Source organism: Cydia pomonella, chromosome 19 (assembly GCF_033807575.1).
Source record: "Cydia pomonella isolate Wapato2018A chromosome 19, ilCydPomo1, whole genome shotgun sequence".
NCBI lineage: Eukaryota > Metazoa > Arthropoda > Insecta > Lepidoptera > Tortricidae > Cydia > Cydia pomonella.
This window is the reverse complement of record NC_084721.1, coordinates 3,615,044-3,641,453: the sequence shown is the minus strand read 5'-3', so window position 1 is coordinate 3,641,453 and position 26,410 is coordinate 3,615,044. Positions and strand designations below refer to the sequence as shown.

General features: G+C 39.5%; 1 protein-coding gene across 1 annotated transcript in view; it reads left to right on the top strand.

Moving 5' to 3' along the window:
• The window catches only part of LOC133528082 (protein pellino), an 89,842-nt gene that overhangs the window by 21,363 nt on the left and 42,069 nt on the right, over positions 1 to 26,410 (top strand). The window contains exons 2-3 of the mRNA XM_061865295.1: positions 998 to 1,102; positions 25,753 to 25,984. Of these exons, the coding sequence (XP_061721279.1) occupies positions 998 to 1,102; positions 25,753 to 25,984 (337 nt within the window). The remainder of the gene's footprint in view (positions 1 to 997; positions 1,103 to 25,752; positions 25,985 to 26,410) is intronic.

Genomic DNA, 26,410 nt, shown 5'->3' with positions numbered 1-26,410 from the left:
AGTCCTTAGACTTATGTTCTTAGTTCTTACCAACTTTATTACTAAAACAACAATCACTTATAGTAAACTAAAATTACCTTTGACATCTCCAGCGTGGTTCCGGAGAATGACTACAGTTCTTACAACTCTACACGTCAAACTATCAAGCCCCGTGCACACCGGATGCGAGTGCGGAGACGTGCACGTGTTACGTACTTGCACACATTTACACATGTGTCACGTGTACTTCTACACCTTCTGTTCCATCTAATGTGATTTGTGATGCGCAATAAAGATTTGACTTGACTTGAACTTTGTAATATACGGTTCCTTACGACAGATCGCTTGCGTGACGTGCGGCTCAAACATTGTAACGACAGCGCACGTGCACGTCTACTCACACGCAACCGATATGCTCTGGCCTCAGGCTCTTCTTATACTGGTTTACTCTAGAACTCGGCTCACCTCAGTGCTTGAACCATTTCTTGTCCCTATCTAAGCAACACTTACTGCATTCATTAAATGTAATCTTCCGTTCGGCGAAGAATAGGATTCCGTGGGCGGTGCAGCACGGCGCCGTACATTGTTTTATTGTACCCGTGGCAGACGAAATAAAAAGTAAAAAAAAAAACACTAAAAAACCAATAGACTAGACATTTTTTTTTATTGGTATTCAGTATAACAATAGCCGTAAATATAACTAAACATATAAATGCTTACATAAGTCAAGTGGTTTTGTTGGTTTACATTATTAAAAATATTTAAAACCGCCTATAAATTAGCTTCAAGTTCACTTATTTTATGCCAAAATAATCTCATTTAGTATCATTAGGTTACTAATGTTTTATAGAAATTTTTCTACAAATAACTTAATATTACTTAAGACGACTTCATGAGTCTCGGCCAAATATATCGAAACATATCATTATCTCCATGGTAATGGTACACTGAACACGAGGCATAGTGGTTATGTGCAGATGACCTGATTGTTATTGACTGTATGTTTGTTTTGTTACAGTGCTGCGGACAGTGCGGAATCACCTATTTTGGAGGAAGCAGGCGAGAGCGGTTCTGAGCAGAAGCCAAAGCCTCTCGTCAAATATGGAGAGCTCGTCATACTTGGGTAACTACCTATTTCATCTTAATCATCTTACATATTGTTGTGACCGACGCCAAGCGACTGAGAGCCTTATTACAAATATCAGGCTAGAGTCGGACCACGCGAAGTTTTTTCATGCCAAGTGCTACGTCAAGTATGGAGCATATAGGGATATGTATGCGTTCTTACTGCCAAGTTTTCGCAAAGTTAACGTAATCAGAATTTATGAGATTCGGACATTTAAAACAATCTACACCTATCTAGCTGGCCCTTATTCAACGTTATGGCCTATGGGGCTGTTTTCGCAACAATAGCATTCGCCTGGCCGTAGGACACTAGTTAGGTATTATATGACAGTTGATGACTGATGCTTGTGAAATTAAGTAATAACGATGATGAGGATACGGATGATTTAAACCTAGATATGCTTAAATCAGTCATTACCGTATTCTTTTAATCTAGTCGACAAAAGTTTTTAGGCAAAAACATCTAGGATGGTATGCATTTGCATAAACCTGTTCTGCCAGGTGTGCGTCAAAGTTCCCGTTCTTATTCTTGCAATGACAGCGCTGCGGAAACGTTGGTTAGTAGCACAACTCCACAGTATGTTATGTGTTAATTGAACAGATATTAATAGGCATCACAATTTGATTTGCTCTCTGGGTCAGATCATGATCATTAGCCGGCATTAATCTCAAACGGTTCGACGCAAGGTTAGTACAAGGTTTATTCCACTTTTGAAGAACCAGTCCAAATGAGGTCTAGATCTCCGTATTAGCTGTGCTTGATAGAGTACATGCTGATACTGGTCGGTTACAAAGTGGTGTAAGTGGTGATAACCATTGAGCGCGCATTGACGTAGCTTCCGATCGAGACTATTATGCATTTTGATGTTCCGTTTATAAACGTCTTATGTAGTATTACGGTTTGCTTTTTGTTTGTAATTTAGGTTCGTGAAACTTCTAAAATTCGCTGTTACATTATTTTATGAGTCTTATAACATGTGTAACTGGCCAAGAGGTCTGGTTATATCATCATCGCATTATCCAAAAAAACTAAAGGCAGCTTCAATTGAAATCGCTCTTCGGGCAGCCGAAGAATCTGTATTTTATTTAGTGTACCTATGACATATCATTTTAATCACATCTCATTTCATTTTACGAAGTTATTTGGAATTAGGTGGAAACTACTGCTCATAATCAGAAACTACCCCTGGTTATAAATACATATAAACGCATGCATGTCGAACTACTTTGCTTCGCATTATGCATCGTATTAACAAATCAAGTAAATCAAAGGCGCTTACGTCTTTATGCGAATAATGCAGCCCCCGCGCACGTAATACATGCGCATGCGATGCGTGTGAATCCATTATTGTGTAACGATAACGATGTACCGAAGAATTTTTGTTAATTAAACCAGTTCACGGTTCTTTGTCACTACACGAGTGTTTGAGCTAGAGTTGTATGCACTCAAATATCTAACTAAGTCCCGCGCCGCATCTGTTTGTCTGTAGGTTCGCGATAAACCCAAAAACAACGCATTTTCATGCGGTCTTCACCTTTCAGTGGAGGGATTCTTGAGGAAGGTTTTAGGGACGAAGCTGGGCCGGGTCGCTAGTGAATACTAAACGTAATTTTGTTAATGCCTTATGTCCTCTTTATGAGAAGAGGGTACTCACAGTACGCCGCCGATTGGTTTTCAGCTTAACGCTCAATTTGGCTCAAGCTGGAATAAATTTTATGGACGCCTTACTACCAGTACCAGGGACCAGTACTAGGTATGCCACGATCGAGTGTATCGAACTGTTTGTTGTTTAGAAATGTTTTTTTTTATCTACTCGCATAATTTTGTCCAATACGTCGTTTTGATTATTCCAATCCCGAATATCCAAACTGAGGTAAAACATTGAACACTCCGTTTTTAACATGAAAAGCATTGTTAGTATAAACTCGTCAATCCAGTTTACTTCCTAACGATAAGACCCCGATTGTCTGATTCCGATTATGAAGAGAAAGCGTAATAAAATACGTCTGCCTTTCCGCCCGTTCATTTTTGTAACCGGTCGGGTTATTATCGTAGGATAATCGTTACTTATTGGTTATATTGATATTCTACCCGACGTGTGGCGTGGAGAAAAACTTGTTTGAGTCGGGACTATCAGGGTTCATTTGTTTGTACCGCTTTCAAAAATGCTATTGTCGGGTTCGCTATGTTTAACATGTCCAAATCCAAGTACCAAATACTATGACAATTCTGGTCGAGTATCTACCATCATTCACACTGTGAACTGACAAATTACAAACCTTACGCCGATAGTCAGTTAAGAGTCTTACTGTTAGTAGAAGCCACTGAAAAAATACTATTAACATCTCATGTCTGAGAATCGTTGCCTGGTGCTTTCCACGCTTGCCAATCTTCATTCTTTAAATCCTGGTAAGGGCATTTATTCGAGTCATGGGTGTTTTCTATGTATTTAAGTATTTATAAATATTTATATATTATATATATCGTTGTCTAAGTACCCTCAACACAAGCCTTATTGAGCTTACTGTGGGACTTAGTCAATTTGTGTAATAATGTCGTATAATATTTATTTATTTATTTATTTATGGAGCTTTGGGGCTCCCACCGACTTCCTTGATCAACCCAGCGGGAGGGATTCTGGTCCGCCTCGTTTTCCCCCCACTTAGCGGTGTAGTCAGACCTTTGTGTGTGTCATGCCCTTTACAAATTCTTCTATAAAATGTCCGTCTGAGCAAATTTAGTTCACGATCAATGTTAAGCATATTTGTTGCATCTAAAATGACCACTGCGTTGCGTGCATGCAATATGGAAGTCCATACTCCACGAACTATCGACCGGCAGTTAGTTTTGCCCTTGGCAAACTATCTGTGTGAAGGTCCAGTAATCAGGTAAACGTGATTAGCTTCACATAAGTAGAAACACTTCAATATTTTATGTGTGAACTATTATGTACTTCCTAGTCAGATACACATTTTGCAGGGTTTCCGCAACCACCCTTTAACACAAAACACAATTAAATTCGGGCTTGGAAGTGTTAATTTTTGGTAACAGCATTTTGTCGTAGAAACATTTTTAATAAAACAAAATATTCCTGTCAAAAAAACATGTCAAATTATACTTGAACAATACAATAGAAAAATATGTACACCGGATGGACAATTTCATTTTTTTTAATACCCAAAATCTTATATAAGGAATAGGAGGGCCTTTTGGAGCCAACCTTATTCACGATTGTAGCAATACTTTCGCGAAACAATCACTGACGGCGATATCCGTAGTTGAAGCTACAATATAAATACGAACAAATACAGGAACGAGTTAAAATCGCAAATACAAGCATGATACAGCCGCAGGACATACTCCTTTTTCATACACTGCTCTCTTGAGTCAATACGAGAGCATATTGACTGCGATACTGTGATGCAGACGCAATTTTGCACACTACGTAGGTATCTATCATAGTGTATCTATCGAATACGATCATTCGAGTAAAACAATTTATTTCGCAAAGTGTCAATCAATCATGTTAGATTTACCATTCAATGTTAAAAACAGGGGCGTACCGCGAAAATCTAAAATCGAAATTTCTTTATCTCCCTCTGATCGCTCTTGCACATTCGTTTTTCACGGTAGGGCTCCAGTATCTGGTGACCGTACTAAGTAAAAGCCACTACAAACTCAAGGTATGCCATTTTTAAGTTCCTGGCAAGGAACTTAAAAATGGCAGAAGTCGCAAACAATGTGGACCTAGTAGTACCTTTGCTCCTATTATTACTCGGTAATTCCATATTTAAATGCGGTTTCAGTAACTGGATATTCCCAGTGCATTTAATATTAAATTTGTTTAAGTCACTTCGTCTCCGAACATAAAATAATACGTGATGTGACCAATAACATAGTTCAATTCTTATTCAAAGTTATCACTGCACTCACGATTCATGGAATTTCTTTGTGCCGTTTATTGGAATCGCAGCGTGTAAATGTGTTCTAGTTTATTTCTTAGTCATAGCTAAATTATTTTTCATATCACATATTCGGAAAACGGTTTTTAGTTAGGGAACTAGGAGGGCCTAAGAGGGATCAAAGTCGCACTTTCCTGTTCTAGGGCACTATATTTAATTTTATTTGCATATTATTTGTTTAGCTGAAATAATATTTTAAAACATAATAATTTCCTCATAGCAATATGTGTGTCAGATGGTAGCATTTTTTTTCACCTTGGGCGTTAAATCTTGAATCCCTCGCTAAGCTCAGGATTATATTTTAGAATTCCTCGCTACTCTTGAGATTTTATAATAGAATCCTTCGCTTTGATACAATTCAATATACGCCCACGCCGTAAATATATAATTTTGCTCCCTTGTCAATCTACTAAACGCTCTTGGGTTGGCCCAAAAAACCGTGTATGTTTTCCTTGAATAAAGCAAGGAAAGTAATTATTTTTAATGCCCGGATACTAAAATAAATTGATTACCACAATTTCTCCTTCCGATATGCCATTTTAGTTAGCAGGATAATTCAATTGGCCAATCGAGCAGTAATTTTAGTAATTATAATGCGTTTTTAGCAAAAAAGACTACGCTCGCTGTGCTTTACTTATGTTCCGCATATACAGACGTAAATAAAAAGATGCGTCCGTTAGGTGGCATGCACAAGGTCAGTATATTTATTATATTTGTTTTAATTGTTATTATATGAGTTGTGATGAAAATCAGCGGAAGTTATTTAGGGTCTACGAATAGGATAGGAGTACTTAATATGAATCATTCCAGTTATTTTTTTATATTATTATTCGCACCGCTGCTCTTCGTTCTAATTTACCTTTATTTCAGTGTAAGTCACTGCTAAATATAAAATTGACAGGTGATTGAAAGACCAAGATTGTGGTTCCTAAGCGGTGGTCTATGATCTGAGACCTTGAGCAGAGGTCCCCAAAAGAAACCCTAAACACATTAATCTAAAGTGCCCGTGCCATACAAAAGGTTTGGAACCACTGCTGCAAAATACCAAAATACTTTAACTATCATGTACTTACAGACAGATAATCTCGGTCAATAGATGTTGTCTCTTTATCCGCAGAAACTCATCAACGTCCTTGTTTCGTTAATCTTTACGGACACTAGCTTATCGGGCAACGCATATTATGCATACTTACTATTACATTTTAAGTCTAAATCGTCCTATGTGCTCAAACGATTAAGGCAGATACGCCTTTTATGAATGAATCCCACAATACAGTCTTGCATTCTTACAAACGGCTTTGTTTTGTTTCCAGCCATAAAGTAGCATCTTATCTTCTTTGTTCGGCACTTGGAGGCCAATGGGAACCTTGTCGCAGCACGTCAACGAAACGTCATTTTTGTACTTAGATCATTATGATATTATAAAACTTGCTACGCCCGTGGCCTAATATTTTAAATTGGTTGATTGTACTGTACACGCAAATGACATTTATTTCTCTTGTCGTTAAACTTTCGAAACCGTACACCACTTACGTCAGTTACGTCGAAATGTAGACCGCAGATCTTTTCTTTGAGTCCAACTCAAATATTTAAATGCTTTTAAGCGCAGTTTGTTGAATGAATGTGAAACAAACCGCAAAAAGTTTTGATCTTCATTCATTCACTATTAAAAGCTCTTATTCCAGTACAATTCTGGTATCTCGCAGTCACGAAACTCACGAATTTGTCAATCTTTCGTCTCAAGTCACGTTGGCTCTGCATTTAAACTATAAAAATGCCGCTGATAGGATAGAGTCGGTGATGTTTGCAGCATTAAGTATTACACAAAAAACAAGTCTATCCTGCTGAAACGCAATGGGTCGTCCCGGGATCTGTTTCTCGTTCTGCCCGCGCCACGACCGATCATCCTGAGGATGCCAGTTAGTGGCTACTTTGACCAGTCTATCCATGTACGGCAACCATATACAGTCCCGACACTAACGTCTTTTGAGCGTCAGTGTCTCGTCAGCGATATGGAAAACGGTGTCGCTGCGCAAGTGCGCAGTTGCCCCAACGTTGCCGAGCAGCAGCCATAGAGTTGACTAGACGCCGACGCACTGTGGGCTGAAATTCGGCTTTCATTGACATAGAAACCGAAGTCGTTATTTTTACGTTTTTTTTTGATTAAAATAGGTTTTGCCCAGCATTGTTTTTTTTTTTTTTTTTTTTCTTTTATTCAGAAACAAACAGTCATTCAATAACATTGAACAGTAGATTAAGCAGCAGTAAATTGACCTATAGTTTCCTTAATTTACATATGAAAATACGAAGCTAATGCACTTTTTAAATACAAAAATATCGTATATAAATGCAAACGATTTTTACAATACTTTAAACAAATATCTACAGCTTGTCTATATACAGTACAAGTTGATTAACACCTAAAAATAAAAGTGAACATCATTTGCTCGGCTCCATACATTTTTTTTGAAAAAAAATCATAACTATACCATTTTCAACTCAAATCGTGTGAAACTTATAACTTAGCAAAACACACTGAGCAAAACCCATTTCAATCAAAAAAATCTTAAAATGTTGAATTTGGTTTTTGTGCTTTTTCCATAAAAACAATTAATGATTTAAAAAAAAAACCGCACCCGTGGCGGATATATGTAGTATGCCAAAAAATCACAAATAATTCGTAGTATAACCACCTGCGAGGATATTACGGTTTGTTTTGCGGTTCTTGAGTAATGATGATTTCTTGTTCCTGCTCCATACATTTATTTTGAAAAAAAATCGTAACTCCACAATTTTCATTCCAAATCGTCTAAAATTCATAGGTTACCATAACAATGCTGGGTAAAACCTATTTTAATAAAAAAAACGTAAAAATAACAACTTCGGTTTCTATGTCAATGAAAGCCGAATTTCAGTGTGACGCCACAGTGCGACGCTCGGGACGGGGGGACGCTAGTGACTAGTGCAAGTGTACTCTGGGGTCTCTCTTATTGTAATCTGACGGTTTTTTCTTCCTAACATCCAGAGAACTCTGTATGCATCACCTTGTTGTATAAGATTTAACAGGAGACCTATTCTGAACTAGTTATATTCATCATCAACTGCGGCGCCGCCCCACGCAGTCTTCGTGTTTCCAACCTAAATGTCATCAAGCTTTCGGCTGCCCGAGCCCGCTTTCTCGACAAATTAAGGTTAACGAATCGTTTACTGTAACCACTTAAGGATCGGCATTAAATCTTATTAAGCTACTAAACCGAGCAATCGGTTGACGTGATTTTATTCGGCGTTTATTGAAACATCGATTGATGACAGTTTCTTTGATTGTGTCGTTCCATATAAACAGAGACCTTATGGAGCGATGATACTTAAGCATCGAGTCCAAAGCATCGTATTTGTATTAAAGCGTCGTTAATAATACAATGAGAGCCGCTAAAATCCCTTTTCTTGTTAAAAACCGCACAAATTAAACCTTAATGGGAATATTGGGAATCCTATTCAAAGCTAGGAGAATTGTCACTTAACATAGAGGGTAGTCAGTTTTGTAAAAAAAATAGGGGTGAGGCTGTCACGGAAACACATCGACCACATTTCAAAAAGGACTTCACAGCTGTCGTCGCATAGACATGTCAAATAAAGTACATTTGACAGAAGCCCCTACATTCCATATATACATTCGACAAATGCTCGTTTTCATTGTAAAGGCTCAGTTACCTTACAGGAAACCTTTATTGACAAACGACCAACTTAAATAAACCTTATTACAACGATATGCGGCCTTAATAATTAGAATAATTGTTCGCTACACGTGTCTGTAAAACACGTGCATTCCTAATTCAAAATCATGAGCAAGTTTATGACTTTCCGAGCTTATATTAAAATCGTTAACGTTTTATAACCGCGCGTTACGAAAGCGATTCGACGCATTGTTTCGACGCAGACTGCATGTGTTCGAGTTGGTTGCGTTACGCGACTGGCGCGAGCGCAACTAGTCTAGTTTCGATCGGACTAGTGTAACGTGATCCCGAAGTCTTTGATCTACGGATGACGCCGCACCGAACGCTTCGTACAGCGTTATTTTCTATTAAAGTACACAGCGTAGTAAACGCCAAAGCCTTGGTTACATCTGAAGGGATGAATCGTGCCACCTAATATCGATCCAATAACACAAGGCGCTTAGATTATGGTGTCTCTTCAACGCCCCTAAATCATGGAAAATTTTGCAACCCATGTCCGCTTCCACTTACAAGACAGTTTGATTTGGCAACAGCACGCCCAGACTACAGCCCCAATGAACCCCCTTCGGCAACCCTGCATTAGGCTGCCTTTCCACTGAAGCGGAGATGAGAGGAATCAACCAATAGTATGGCTGTAATCCACATCTCCGCTGCCGCCTTAGTGTAAATGCAGCCATATGTGATGTTATCTTTGAAAACGGTCCTTATTGTCGATAAACGTTGCTCAGATACAAATACAACGCCGCGCGTCGCAGGCGTAAGCGCTATCGATAATAAGGCCCCTTTTCATAGATTCAGCGGTCGCCTTTGCTATGTATTATATTATTTTATTTTGTGTGTCAAATTCCATACTGTCGAATTAGGAAATCCTGTAACGATGGTTGTGTGTATGTAATAAAAAAAAAAAATGTGTTTACGTAGCACTTGGCATACATCTTTATAGTAGGGTCCGTAGACAGACTCTATATGTGGCGCAGTTATATTTTAGTTTCCGATTCGACCGAGTTCGCTATGTTACTGGAATGACCGCAGACGTGCAAACAAGAATACTCCGAGCGATAACACGGAAGCGTCAACAGAAATAGCACGAGTATGTTCACCTTTTGGGCGACAATGATGTCTGGAGCTGACGTACCCGCAGCTCCACTGTCCTATTGAGTTGTCAATGTCGATGACCCTAATTAATACAGGTTTTGTTAGTCACCTGAAATAAATTACGGGGTGAATATATAGGTCATACTGAGCAACTTTTACTATGGAACCAACTCCGAATTCGCAAAAAAAATTGGCTGTTTCATACATTTTGGATGGTCTCATGTTGATGTTTTGTTACAAACAACGAACATCGTTAGTTTGTCGGTCGGCAACGCGCATGTAACTCCTCTGAATTTGCAGGCGTACATAGGCCATGGAAACTGCTTACCATCAGGCGGACCGTATGCTTATTTGCCACCGACGTAGTATTAAAAAAAAACAAACACGGGATTGGTCCCATAGTAAAAGTTGCTGAGTATGACCTATATATTCACCCTGTAAATTATTTCAGGTGATCAAAAAAAACCAGACAATATGTAACGTTTCAAGTATATCAAGTACAATCAGATGCACAGAGAGGTGACTGCATACAATCAGTCTATAATGAATTAGGTTTTATTCATATAATACACATTTTACACGTCAAATTTGTAACAAACAACATATGTAGTTATATAATTAAATGGGTACATATTTATGTTATTATGTCAATAAGTATAATGTAGGTACATATTGTTCTCAATCATTCAGATTACAATAGTATTATTTTTACATATCCATTTATTAGGGTTCCGTAGCCAAATGGCAAAAAACGGAACCCTTATAGATTCGTCATGTCCGTCTGTCTGTCCGATTATGTCACAGCCACTTTTTTCCGAAACTATAAGAGCTATACTGTTCAAACTTGGTAAGTAGATGTATTCTATCAACCGCATTAAGATGTTTACAGAAAAATAGAAAAAAACAAAAAATTTTGGGGGTTCCCCATACTTACAACTGAAACTCAAAAAATCTTTTTTCATCAAACCCATACGTGTGGGGTATCTATGGATAGGTCTTTAAAAATGATATTGAGGTTTCTAATATCATTTTTTTCTAAACTGAATAGTTTGCGCGAGAGACACTTCCAAAGTGGAAAAAAGTGTCCCCCCCCCCCCCCGTAACTTCTTAAATAACAGAATGAAAAATCTAAAAAAAATATATGATATACATTACCATGCAAACTTCCACCGAAAATTGGTTTAAACCAGATCTAGTAAGTAGTTTTTTTAATACGTCATTAATGGTACGGAACCCTTCATGGGCGAGTCCGACTCGCCCTTGGCCGCTTTTTTATTTATTCATTGAGTACTACCAAAAAACTCATCAATCGAGTACAAAGCGTCTATTTCAAGTTTTGCTTTTATTTGACGTACAAAGAATTATAGCTTGAAGCCTGCTTAGTTGCTGGAGGGATTGCATTGTAAACCTTAGTATGTAGTTAGGATATTTTTTTGCTTATTATATTAACTATACATGCACCAGAGATATTATCAGATTGTACAGTCGACGTCAAAGATATGTTTACATTTTTGCCCCTCACTTCTTTGAGGTGCAAAAGTGTAAACTACTACTGATCTGCGGTCGGGCTGGGCGACGTGTAGCTCGGCACATCGGATGGTATTTCATAGAAATAAATAGAAACCAGTGTCGTGACGCGACGACGTGTCGCCTGCGTTCGCCTCACGTCGCCGGGTTCCAACTTGTACCTCAAAGGAGTGAGGTGCAAAAGTGTAAACTACTACTGATCTGCGGTCGGGCTGGGCGACGTGTAGCTCGGCACATCGGATGGTATTTCATAGAAATAAATAGAAACCAGTGTCGTGACGCGACGACGTGTCGCCTGCGTTCGCCTCACGTCGCCGGGTTCCAACTTGTACCTCAAAGGAGTGAGGTGCAAAAGTGTAAACTACTACTGATCTGCGGTCGGGCTGGGCGACGTGTAGCTCGGCACATCGGATGGTATTTCATAGAAATAAATAGAAACCAGTGTCGTGACGCGACGACGTGTCGCCTGCGTTCGCCTCACGTCGCCGGGTTCCAACTTGTACCTCAAAGGAGTGAGGTGCAAAAGTGTAAACATCTTTGACGGGACTGTACAATCTGATAATATCTCTGGTACATGTACAGTTAATATAATTTGTGTTACGACCGCCTACGCGACGATCCGTAATGTCTGAATATAATTAATTTTATATACCTATGTACTCTATAGTACTGTATAGTTTTACTCGTCTTCGTCATCCTCTAAGATCAGTGGGTAAGTCGGGTCTACTGAGGCGGAGATGAGAGGATTAAAAAAAAGCATTGGTTGTAATCCAGTAGAGCAGATAAGTGATGTCGATTACAACCAATCCTATTGGTTAATTCCTCTCATCTCCGTTCATCTCCGCCTCAGTGGAAAGGCAGCCTAATGTCAAAATCCACGAACTAGTTTGTGTCATTCACGATGACGCGCAGACTTGTCAAATCTAACCTTTAATAAGATGACAATAAGAGTTAAGGCGCGCGTCGTCGTGAATGACACGATCTATAGCAACAATGGCAACAACACACAGCGGACCATCCAAAGACAAGGTCCACGCCTTATGTCTTTGCAATAAGGTTTACCAATTGTACATTCGCCATCAGATATATCGGAGCGGCCAAGGTGCTCACAAATATCTGAACACGCCTCTATTGTCAAGGCGTTAGAGTACGTGTTCAGATATATTTGAGCACCTCAGCCGCTCCGATATATCTGATGGCGACTGTACAGTGTGGAGCAGACAAATTGCCATTGTCAATGACACTTTGTAATATTTTTAGACATGCGGGGGTGTGACTGCTCTTTATTAACACATTTTCTGTTAGCTTCACGTATACATTATTAAAAATTAAAACGAAACTACGTAATGTCGCTAACACACCACCATTGTACAAAACTACCAAAAATTTAATATCGACGAAATTGTAAAACAATATCTTTTATTCTCTGATGTGGCAAAATACTTTCCATTAGTTAGATTATAATCTAACCGGACAAGGAAGCGCACAGAAGGAGATCCAAACGCGCAAATGGCATTGGATTGGGCATATCCTCAGGAGGCCTGACAGTCCTGTCGAAATCCAAGGCCCTCACCTGGAACCTGGCCCGGAAAACGGAAACATGGTCGCCCTAACTTTGCGCCGTTCCGTGGAGCAAGAGTTGGGTGTATTGGGAATGGGGTGGGCATAGGTATATAAATATTTGGGGACAATCTTACACAGATCGACCTAGACCCAAACTAAGCAAAGCTTGGACTATGGGTACTAGGCGACGATATAAATACGTACATCTATAAATACATACTTAAGTATATACATAGAAAACACCCATGAGTCAGGAACAAATATCTGTGTTCATCACAAATAAATGCCCTTACCGGGATTCGATCCCGGGACCATCGGCTTCATAGGCAGGGTCACTACCCACTAGGCCAGACCGATCGTCAAATTTATAGTATATATGTATATACTTCTACTGTTGCATAACACCGAATTTATCAGTCAAAGCATCGAGTCTGATATGTGAATGATTTTTTGATTAGGCAACTAAACGTTCCGACTATCTACAAATAGATATTAAAAGAACAAAGACATCCGGTCGCCTTAAATGATAATTGCCTAATGAAATTATTACAAAAAATATGTATTTACGTATTTTATTTTGTGTTTCACATAGTTTGGAATTTTTTTTTTTGACAGAATATACCGCTCTTTCATGTCATTAAATGAAGTTAAGTAAAATGTAACCTATTTGACGAAAAAAGGCTTAATTTATTTAAATAATAGGTATTTTAAAAAAACATTTTGATTTAATAAAAAAATAAAATACCGAACACGTGCGAGTCGGATTCGCCCACCGAGGGTTCCGTACTTTTTAGTATTTGTTGTTATAGCGGCAACAGAAATAGAAATATATCATCTGTAAAAAATTCAACTGTCTAACCATCACGGTTCATGAGATACAGCCTGGTGACAGACGGACGGACAGCAGAGTCTTAGTAATAGGGTCCCGTTTTACCCTTTGGGCAAAACTAAAATAAGTATAATTAAATAAATCTAAAATAGAACTAAATTAAACCAACCCGAAAATTGGCCCTGCGGCATAGGAACGAAGATGCTGGCAGCATTTCCTCGCTGGATTGTTAGGCTTACAGAAAACAGCAGCCAAATAACAGTAGACCCTACTCATAGTGTTGTGTTCCTGCCGGTGAGTAAGGTTGCCAGAGCTCAATGAGGGGGGGGGGGGGGGTCGGGTTTAGGGTCGGCAACGCGCATGTAACTCCTCTGGAGTTGCAGGCGTACATAGGCTACGGAGGCTGCTTACCATCAGGCGGGCCGTATGCTTGCTTGCCACCGACGTAGTATAAAAAAAAAGGCTGATACGTTGAGCGAGGTAGCTGCTACTTTACAATACCGGATGTAAATTTAGTCACCTGCAATAATTTACGATGTGTATATGTATATGGGTCATACTGAGCAACGTTTACTATGGGACCAACCCCGAAATCATGAATTATGTTGGTTGTTTCATACATTCTGGCGGGTCTAACGTTGACATTTTCTATGAGAGAGACATTGTTTTCGCGATTTCGGGGCTAGCGCCATACTAAATGTTTAAAATGTTGCTCAATATGACCTGTAGGTATATTCACAGCGTAAATTATTGCAGGTGACTAAATTTACACCATGTATATCGTTAAATATTCAATAGTACTAACTTATTGATATCATCTACTCAAAGGTAGACATCGCAATCAATACATATCTGTGGGAAAGGTTACACTTCCGTGAGACAGTCTAGGCACACTAGGCAATTTGCCGATACTGAATTCACACAAGCACTATTATGTCACACAGGCTTCACTGCCACTGATTTATCGATCTTTATCTTATCTTACTTCCATTCTAGGTAAAGATCACGAAAACTTTTTGAAGCGGTATGAATAAAGCTTACATTTCTTTTTGAGTTTTCATGCAAAAACAAAAACAAAGGAACAGCGGTCGGCCTATTCGGACTTAAACATTGAGTAGAATTTGTTCTTAATGTTTAATGTTACGTAACTCCATCTAGATGCATCTGTCTCTATCAGTGCCGGATTAACCATTAAGCAAAATAAGCACTTGCTTAGGGCACCACATCTAGGGGGGCACCAAAATCGTTGGCAAAAAAACGGGTAGTTTGTACATGAACCTTTGTGTGTCGGGCACGTAAGCGCGTCTCCAACGCAAGCCTTTGCCCCTACGAGGAGGCCCATTCCATCAGGCTTGCAATATCGTCGTTGCGCTGTCCGAAGCTGATATGTGCTCGATTTTTGATTGACAAATAGTTACCTAGCAACAATACATATAAGGTATTAATTCATTTAATTAAAATCGCGCCCTAATCAGATTTGGAAAGCGCAACGACGATACTGATTTTTTCCTCATACTTTACCCATTGGTTCGTGGTTGATTTTTGATTTCCAGTATTCTGCAAATCTGTCAGCCTTTGGGCCAAAGGGCCTTACACCCAACGTAGAACTCAGTTTCAGAAAGCTACTTGTTTTCAACCCTACGTGGAGTTTGTTCTTCAGCCTTCTCGGAGTGTCGGATTTAATAGTAGATCTACACTTTTGTCTAAATTTATAATTATGTCGTGTCCGAATTTCGCTCTCTTGCAACTCGGCCTTCGGCTTCGCACCGAAGTCTTAACAGATTTTCGAGGATCGGAATTTGTCACTCATGCTGCCCGAGCTCTTGCACACCAGATTGGTTTGCGACGTATTGCACACGGCCAAGCTGCAGAGCCGCGATCGTGCGAACTAATTGTCAAAGTATTATTATAAAAAAACTGATGACGGAATCAAAGGCTAAAGTGCAGGTTCGGGGCCTCACGAAGGTCGAAAACCAAAAGCATACGGTTTTATTTGAACCAAAGGTTTCCTTTACCATAATTAATCTTTGTTTTCCTAAGATGTAATTAAAAAGTGATGCCACCCAGATTTTTGATTCAGGTTTATTTCAGCTTCGGCGAAGTCGGTCAGTCGGAGGTCAATAACTGTTTAAGTTTAGGTTCTAAGTTACGTTTGGTATCATTTTCGACAAAATCTAAAATGTAGATCATACCAAATTTCATTCAAATAGGTGCAGCGGTTATAGATTCCCCACATAAACTTCCACCCTCCTTTACACATCCTTAGCGATGATTTTTTAGATTAAAACTATCCTGTCCTTTCTTTGGACTAAACTAATTATCTCTATACCAAATTTCAACTAAATTGGTTCAGCGGTTGAAGCGTGAAGAGTAATATTAAAAAAAATTAAAAGTTTACATGTTTCCACTTCGGAATGGTGTCAATGTTATACCATACTCGTAAATGAGTTCGGCATTCCCGATTTATACGAAAACGATACCAAACATAGCCTACTAGCTTAACTGATGTATCTACATAAAGTGGAGAGCCCCCCCCCCCCCCCCCCTCCTCTAAAAATGTACACTACAAAACTTGGTGGCTCCACTTCTTAACTAAATCTCAACCCTTGGGTCCTAACTCCTAGGGGCCAATCCTGCCAAAGGAAATCTTCGGTTCGAAACGCCTATTTCATCGGCTGCAACTAACTCTAATCAAGTGCCCTTTTGAGCGAGGCCAAATGCGGAGCAGCAGAAGTACCATGATCACATTGGTTCGATTTCGTTAGGCCTTATGCATACTCGGCTTTTTACTTTATGCAAAAGTTAGCCTTAAGGCTCACATAAATTTGGCCATGAGTCCAAATCCAGGCTTTCGTCTCTCGCGGCTGAGCATTATGCCTTGTGTACAATTCGCCATTGGTTTTTTTTATAGCGCGCCGCCATCAGACTCTCCGGGCGTCTAACCTTGTGAGGACCTCAGCCTTCGGCCTCATTCACACAATTTGTCAATTCCAAGTTCTGCTTTCTTGCAGCGTGGCCTTTGGCCTCATACGTAAAAGCGCCGATCGGACCGCGCTTTAAGCCTTATGAAGAGCTCAGCTTTCGACTTAGTTTTTTAAGACACTTGGCCATAGATTCTTGCCAAAGCTCAGCCCTGCTTAAGCTCAACCTTAGGCCTCACATGAATGCGCTTCTCAGAAAAGCTCTCTTTTCAACCCTGTGTGGAGCTCGACCTTAGTCCTCGCTTACACTGGATATTTTTTCAGTCACAAAACCCAGCTCTCTCGCAACTCCGCCTTTAGGTCTTGCTCGGAATCGCCAAGTGGGCCCTCCGGATCTTCAACCTTATGAGCATGGCCGTTGGATTCGTTTTTTGAGTATTGCCACCATTGGTTCAATTCCAAGCACTGCTATCCTGCAGTACGGCCTTCGGCCTCGCACGATTGCCCGCCACGGTAGAAACAACTGAGGGTCAACCGCGAACCACGTTCGACGTGTTGTCTCCCTGTCGCACATACGAATGTACAATTGCCTCTGGGCCTCAGTCCTTATGTAACTTTCGGGTTACTTTTGGTCATGTTACTTCTAGGGTTTATTTGTGAAGTGAACGAAAGCAGGTTTTAATCATATAGTTAGCCGGAAAGGCAAGTACACAATCATAGATATAGGTAATTTCAGTCATTTAGTTCACGCATGCTTTGATAAGGGGACATTAGGATGGCGACTGCACCAGCATTACTATTGCAACGTTACTGCTGCAGCACTGTCAATTTCCTTGATAAAATAAGTAATGGATTGAAAATACAAATTGCAGCAGTAATGCGACCATGAACGTCACTTAGTTTACCAAAAAAAATCAATGTTGTCAATGTAATCTGGATGAGCCTAGGCAGAGGGGGCACCAAGATCTAGAATGCTTAGGGCATCAAAATTTCTTAATCCGGCACTGGTCTCTATTAAGTGGCTCCTTTTTGGTGCGAGCGAAATACGCTGCGAGTATTTTTTTTTAATTACGCGCATATAATGCCGCTCCTGTAATTTAATTATACAATACACCAACGTGTAATTATTATTCATAGAAATACATACAAACACAGTTGCAAGCAAAACTCGATCGTATGACTTGTATGGATTTTTGTACTCTCATCTCTCTCTCGTCGATTTTGAGTTTTGCATTTAGTTTACTACGAGTATACTACGAAATCGCGGTGCTAAATATGTATTTAATTGTTTAACTTTAAACCGTAATATATTACCCATTAACCACTGTTACATTACATGACCCAATGAGGTCAAACAAACAGCGCCCCATGAATTGTGTTGCTATTTTTTCCCTGTATCTATCATTTTTCTCACATATTTGATAAACAAATTTTGCGACCGGGTATTTCCAAGACGAACGTGTTAGAGTACTACGCGTATATCTAATGCGTCTAACTTTCAGATAATAATAAAGTCTGTTATCGCTGTTGTGTATTCTAATATATGTTGAGCGAGAATGTATGGATTTTTTAATGCGCGTTAGAACAGTTTGTCACAATAATACGCATAATAACCAAGGTTCGGAAAAACGCCCGTCATTTTGAAAACAATGCTCCGTACAACAGTGATTTCCTTTACCGATGTCATAGATTTCTCGAAAATATTCCCCAATGACGTCTGTAGACTGAACGAATATTTTTGACTCATAAATTTTTTCCTCGATTTTGCAGTGCGTCGGGGATGTTTGCGGAAGCTCACGTAGATAGCTTTCAAGCCATAATGCGTAAGAGAGTGGCCTCCCTGATGCGCCGTGTTATAGTCAGCCCCAACAGCCTTCTGAACACTGTTATTGACAGTTTAGATTGTCCAATAGTTGCAAAGTGGAACGCTATGCACATGAACAAATTGAGCAATAGAGGTGTTGTTGGGCTATTTTAGTTATAAGACTTAGGTTAATTTAATTTATTGTATTACTTAATGACTTTTTTTTTATTATTAATTTTTAAATGTTTCTGTTTTTATTATTATATTATGTAATAAATAATGTATGGGTCTTGTTATCCGAAATAAATGATTAAATGATTAAATTAAATTAAATAAATGGGTCCTAAATAATGGTTATGCTTTCAAAATGAGTTCTTACGAGCCTCTATAATAACTTTGGAGCACTGAATTGAGTGCTCAGCAATTTGAGACGACGTTGGATAGACGTAGGATGCAGGGTTACCAGAAAAAAATGAAAACAAAATCCAATTACCGGACCACAATTAGGGTACGTTACGCGAAACATTGTAATGATTAATTAACCAACCATCCGTACTCGGAAGGACATTTCCCATGAACTCCACAAATGTAATTTTATCATTCACTGCAATTACGTAACTTAAATCATCAACCGCTGATATTTCACAGAACACCACATTACCTTCCACCCGAATGTCGTAACCGCCATTGGCGAGTATGTCGCTTACGACCTTGGGTTTTATGGAGTTGTACATTGTTTTACGAGAGCAAGAAGTTGGACAATGTTGTGCTGGTCTCATGAGAAGAGCAGGCCTTTGTGTCGTTATATAATGTAACATATAATGATGTAATGTCTAGCGACTGTTGTGTTCTATCGATATAGACGTAATCTAGGGACTAGACGAATTAAAATTAGATCAGTCAAACACGAAAGAAAACCAGCGTCTTCTGGTTTTGCGGGTGACAGTTTAAATAAAAACACATGTGATGTATTCCGAATAGGAAACCCTCATTGGGGACATAGGACTTGCAAAAGAGTATTTCATTTGCCGCGATCTTGAGCGGCTCCTTCCGGCACTTTCCAGCCGAGACTAAAATAAAACTTAGTCTATTCGTCCATAATTTTGCTCCGCTAAGGGCGCTTAAAATATGACCGACTCAGAAATACAAATCAAAGTTTGAAATCGTGAACACGTATGTAATGCCAATCTACTGAAAAAGTAAGTAGGTATTCGTGTTTTAATTTATCGCCACTCGTTGCGATTTTTTTCATTTACTAGATACTCGTAGATACATCTGGTTTTAGTCGTGGTTTCCTATTCACTATATCTATTTAATCAATTGTTAAATAACTACGTACAGTTAACACGTTCAGCTATAACTTGATACTCTATTGCAAATGCAATAGTATCTATAAACTATTCAATTTCAGGTTACGTTCATTAAACAGAAATAGATCCGAACATCGAAAGTTTGATTACACCTCTTAACAACCCACTCGTATATCGCTTCTCTGTTTACCCAAATATTTGGTTGGGTTGCGCAAACAATCAATACAACTCGAGCCGTTTGAACAAATAGATATAGGCTAATAAATAAGAATACTTTGGTCATAGAAGATATACAGAAGCTTTACTGTATACTGAAGAGTGCGCTGTTACAGAAAATAGATTAGGTTATGATAATAAAAGGATATTCGTCTCTTTCGCGGTAGAAACGGCCGGTTGCTGGGGAGCTGATGCGAAGAGTTTTACACGCGAGCCGCCGTCGTCTCCGGCAGAAGGGGGAGGACCCACGCTCCGAGTCGTTCCTGGTGTAAAGACTGTCCAATCCAGCGTGGAAATGCAGCGAGCATCATGGGCACAGCGCCGAAATATGTGCTCAATGGTTTGTTTTTCTTCGCCGCACTCGGAGAGTGGATACTCCTTCCAACCCCACTCATGTTGGAAATAATTACAGCGGCCATCACCCGTTCTCAACCTGTTCAGGCGACACCAGATCTTACGAGGCAGATGAAACCCCTTTTGGTTTTCTCGTCGGATCTGAAAGATGGTCATCTTTTCCAATCGTAGCAGTCGACCATTCAGCTTTCCACCGGTCCAACGGCTTTTATAACTCTGGGAGTCTACAGCGAACATTGAAAATCGAAATTTGTTTAACTATCTAGAGGTATATCCCCGACCGATAGAGGTAAGTAAACGAACTAACACAATAGTTAGGGGTTAGCCTTGTTTGTTATGGAGGAAATCGTTACAAAGCAGTTGTCTATGCTTGCATCTTATTGTGACGCCTCTAATACTGCTGTTCTAATGACAATCCCTAGATCCCTAATAAGCGAGTACGTACAAGTGAGAAGCATAGAAAGTAAGTCACGAACACTCTAGCGAGTATGTCAGTGTCAAACTGGTGGTAGTAGTACTGGGTGCGTAGCCAATAGTTAACGCTCTGTAGCGAACGAAACGCAACTGTCACTGTCACACTAATATGGAAGAGTCATAGAGATGACTACGCTACGCTAAGGAGCGTTAACGATTGGCACGGTGGCTAAGCACCCTGTACTTACATAAAACTTTCTGCGCTCACAGAGCGAGTTAAGAATGCCCAATAAAGCAGATAAATTGGGTGAAAGTAACGTTCCAGAAACGAGTAGGTATTGTGGTGTCCGGTGCATGGAAACAATAGAATATTCCGTTTGCGCACAATGCTTCAAGTAGGTCGTGAAATTACCGATGAATGTAGGTTGTATTATTAGTCGAAAACAACAATATCTCACTCAGACTACTGGAGACGCTCAAATAACAGAGACTGCGCATCATACATGCGGCCTGATTCTAATTTTAATATACGTCAATAATTCGATCTAAAGGCTAAGATGTTCGGCTCTTTATCATTTGTCACCATACCTGTCACGTTCTAACAAGTATGTAAGCGCGAAAGTGGCGGGCATAGTGACAAGTGATAAAAATGAAACCATACCGCCACCGCTGGATACGATATGGATCGGATTTTGACAGTGTCAAGTGACGTTTCATCAAACAAAAACGTAAATTTTTGACGTTATTAAAATTAGAATCAGGCCGATAGTTAGTACTTGTCACTGTTGTAGATGGAGCTATTTACAGAGGCCCATAAAGTGACCTTATTGAAAAAGGTACAGTCAGCAGTAGGGCTAAGATTGTCGCCTTTCTATCACCATGTCTGTCACGTTCTAACAAGTGTGTAAGTGCGATAGATGCGAGAGAGTCCTATAAAGAATGTCCCTATAACATTTTATCTTATTTGTAGAACCATAGTGTATCATATATTTTTGCGTGCTTCCTTATACAAAATATTATAGCAGGTGACTGTGGTCATAGGCTAGCATACCATATACATACATGGGTCCAAGATTCAAGACTTCGCCAATATATAGCAACCTATAAGTCACTACTTCGGAAGAACTAAGTCTTTGTGCGAAGATTAGAAGTATTTATTATGTACTCGTCTATGTTACAGCCTAGATAATCAATATTGATGTACTACCTAATGAGTTGAGGAAGATCTATAGTTGGTACAAATGTCGTGGGCTATATTTGCACGTCGGGGTACACTAGAACCATCTGTCAGTGGGTCGAGAACCTACATTGGAGTCAATCACACTTCTGAACTGATAATATGGTCAGGTCAGAATTTAACACAGATTTGTCAACTTTAACGATAGCGGCATTATACCAACGTACTTACGAATACTCGCACGGAAGGTCACGGGCTGGACGCACGCGGAGCGCGGCGCGTCGAGCGGGGCGGCGGGCGGCGCGGCAAACGGCCGCCGCTGACTTCCACAACAGATTTATTAAAGTCTATACAATTTGATGGTGCGTCCAGTCCGGGGCCTAACCAAAACGGATCAATATGCACGGAAATTTAACTATTAACTATAGATGGCGCTAAAATAGGTTTCCCCTGTTTCTAGTTTTGTTCTGTGAGATTTAGCATAAGTGCTTGCGTTTTTTTTGAGAGCTTCGGACTTAAAAGGGTCTTGTTAAAAAAAATGACAGTTTGCTAGGCATTACACAAACTGTTAGAAAGTTAATAATTATGTTGAATAAAGTCAGCAATGGGTTCTGTTTATTAATTTGCGGACTACTTCGGGTGCTTCCATGGACTCCCAGTGTGCCGCGTTAGTTGAGCCACTCGTCTAAATAAGGGCAATTATATTTATATAAGCTAGAACTCATTGTAATAGAACTATACCAATTTTATTAGGTTACTGACTTGGCTCATGATTATAGCCTCGTGTTAAACGCTATACGGTTCGCTTGTGTTGGATGTGCGATTGGAACAAGAGCAGCTTAATAGGATTACTCGGGCGTTCAGCTTCAGCGGCTCGCGTTACATAACCGCGCTAAAGGGCTTCGCGGTTTATTTTACATTTATACCTACTGAAAACTAGTACTATGTAATAGATAAACTTTTGTAAAATGTTCCAAAACTTGGTATATTACGAACAGACTAGGTATTAGAAGTCAGCGTCAGGGGAGATACCTAGCAAGTTAGGCGCATAACACTCGGAACAATCGGAACATAGCTTTATACAATAACCCTAAAATAAAACTGAATTCAACTTTACAACAGTAGTTGTAGTATTTCGCGCATCCCAAATAAAACCTCATATTTAAAAATAAGGCATTCTGTGTTTAATAGTATGTAAAATATAAAAGTGACACATAGTTCTGTACTTTATTCTAGCAGATTTGTATAAAAACGTAGCGTCTGTGTTTTAGAATAATGTGCAAAGATGCTCTTAAGGATCTCTTTAAACAGCTAGGTATTATTAAATATTACCACATATTGCGTGTTTGTCTGTTTATAATTAATTAATTATACTTGACTAAAATTGAATTAAACGTCGTATTCCTAGATAAACACAGCGCTATTAACTCCACAATAATTAATTTGAACTTGATACTTGATCCGGCATGTTTTGGCCTTGGTCTTTCCATAGTTATACGACTTTCAACTGCCTACTGCAACCACACATTTTTTATCGCCGTTTAAATACGTATACCGGGTGGTATACCGATTTTATAGCTTGAATACGTGATAATAGAGATTCATTTTCTGGTACGAACAAAAAAAACTATGGTTGATGACTTAGAGCTACTTCAGAAAACATTATATTCATTAATTATACAGTTACATACAAGCACCGAAGACCGAAGTTGTTTAGTAAAGCCAATGTAAGTATATATATAATATTATGTATATTTAGAAAAAAAACATGATGCTGAAGCGACAGAAAGATTTTTACTAACTCAACACTCTTTATCAGATCTTCCGTTGCAGATCCTTCGAATATGAAAAACTCAAGAACCATCGGAAGGCATATGAGTATAACAAAAAATCGATTTAAGTTGTTCGCGGTAGGCACAGGCAGAGCCATGAGCGGTGACCCGAAGCCGCGAGTTTGAATTTCTTCCGGGACGGCGAATTTTTCTTTTTTAAATGTTTTAGTCTTGGATTGTAAATGTATACGATATTCAATAAAACACTCGGAACAAGCGTGTAAGGTAACACCGGGAAATCCGCTCCAACTTGTCAAGTACGCCGTCCGGAGCTGCTCTACAAACTTGGCCTAAGCTCCCAACCACAGATCACTCTTAGATGGATGCAGCACACAGTCTGAGCACGAGAGTTTGGAAGAGCTGAGAATGTGTATGTGTACCGCACTTGGGAAGTGTGGAAGCAAGCGGGAATACAAAAATTTCTTGTATTTCACTTATAGTATAGAGGTGTGTGTAAGATGAGACCTGCTTTGGTTCTTCCAATTCTTCCATACTAAATTACTAATTTAACATATCAGTGCGACCGCTTGTTTTAGTTGTTACTGAAATGTAAAAATATAAATCAAAATCGAGTTACAAGAATAAACTTCGGCTAGTAATAATAAGAGCTAAAGCGTATCTAGCAGAAAATATTGTGGGATGTAAATGAGTGATGCGGCTTGCGATAAAGCACCGTACCGTACAAACTGTATACAGTATAACGATTGCATATCTTCGATATTTTTATAATTTGGAGTCTGGTACGAAGTCTATGTTTCCGAAACTTGTGGCAAATGTTTTCCGGAGTATTATCCGGAATCGCTCAACGTCTAAATTGGAGGAAAGTAATAAAGTTAGTAATTCTGGCGTGGCAAAGCAATTTCATGCTTTTGTCATTGTGGCCCCTGAACCGGAGAAGTTTTCCAACTAGTTTCTCATAAACTAAACCTGAATTTTACTCTTACCGGCCCACGAAATATAGAATCGGTTATCGACGTTTTCCTTTTCAATGAGTCGATTTTATTGCGCTATATTTTTGATCTCATTTCGTTCTATCGGAGTTTTTGTACCAAAATAATCCGTTTCTGATGATAGGATTTAAAAACGAAGGATATATGAAAAGTGAAGTGATATGCATTTTTCATATGACGATACAATACAACAAAATATGTAATACTATGACATATTCACTAGACACGTGGAAAAATGTTTTGTATCTTCTTCCGAAAGTTAAGGATACTGGAATCTAATTTCTAGTTGTGACACTTGTGACTTACCTTGCTTTTAGTGGCTTTACCAATATTTTGGGTATTTTTCTCACCGATGTTCTTTATTTTCGGGAACAGGAAAAAAAATCATAATTTTAGCCTCCAGTCGCCCACTGCTGAGCATAGGCGTCGTGTACGCCACTTATCCAGAAGTGTCCCACACATACAACAAACATATAAGGAAGTGTGTGGAATAAAGATAAGAAATTAAATTTGTATATGAGCACCTTACAAAACTCATACGGATCATATAATAATATGCAACTACGCCGCGTGAGTCAAACTGAGAACAAAAACGGCAGTGACAGACAGCTGAAGTCGAGGCAATCCCATGCGCTTGACGTGTTCCGTATTGCCAATTATGGTCTCGAAACCCTCGAACTCTGAAAATAATACAGCAGAACGTGTTGATGACATATTAAGCCTTTTGGGCTAGCGCAATTTACCGTGCCTTCGTTTGTAAATATATGCATCCTTTGGTCTTGCAATTTGGCTAGGTTAATATATAATTACGTAATTACACTAGAGCAAGCTAGGCACGGTGGACCGATTCTTTTCCTAGGCTCTAAACCTCAAATTTGTTTTGAAGAAGCGAAGTGTTAGGAGAGTTAACAAACTCAGGAATTTACCAATAGATTCCCTAACTTCGCAATTATTTTCAGATACAACGGTTACCTACCCGCTGGCGAGCGCGGCCGCCGCCGGAGCAAATTCGTGCTGTACCGACGGCCGCAGGCTAACGGCGTGCGGCGCTCCAAGCACTACGTAGTCAAGACCCCGCACAGCAGCAAGGCCATCCTCGACGCCAGCCAGCACTCTATCTCCTACACGCTGAGCCGCAGCCAGGCGGTCATCGTCGAGTACACGGAGGATCCCGACACTGATATGTTCCAGGTGAGTCTTACATAAAGAGACAGTTGGAACCACCGAAAGAGTCTTTCGAAGACCTGGTGCCACCGATGAACGATGTCAAATTATAAAATAGGATTGACTGTCACGTAGGCTGTCGCTCTGGTATCAGCCTTACGAGTCACATCACACCCTATAGTGCGCACTTTTACGGACGCTGTCTAAATTATTATCATCATCAATACTTTTGAAGGAAAATGGTTATGATAAAAGGATTCTATAGGATTACATCTCTTAAACATAGTCAGTCAGTCTTAAACTTAGGAGGAATCTACAGGGATCCGAAAAACATATTAGGAAATTGGATAGGTAGTAGGCCCATCCATACCTCTTTCTTCCCAGTCTTCCCACACAGATATTTAGATTTAAATGACTATGTAAATGTAAGCGGAATTGTCGACGTTTTTTAAA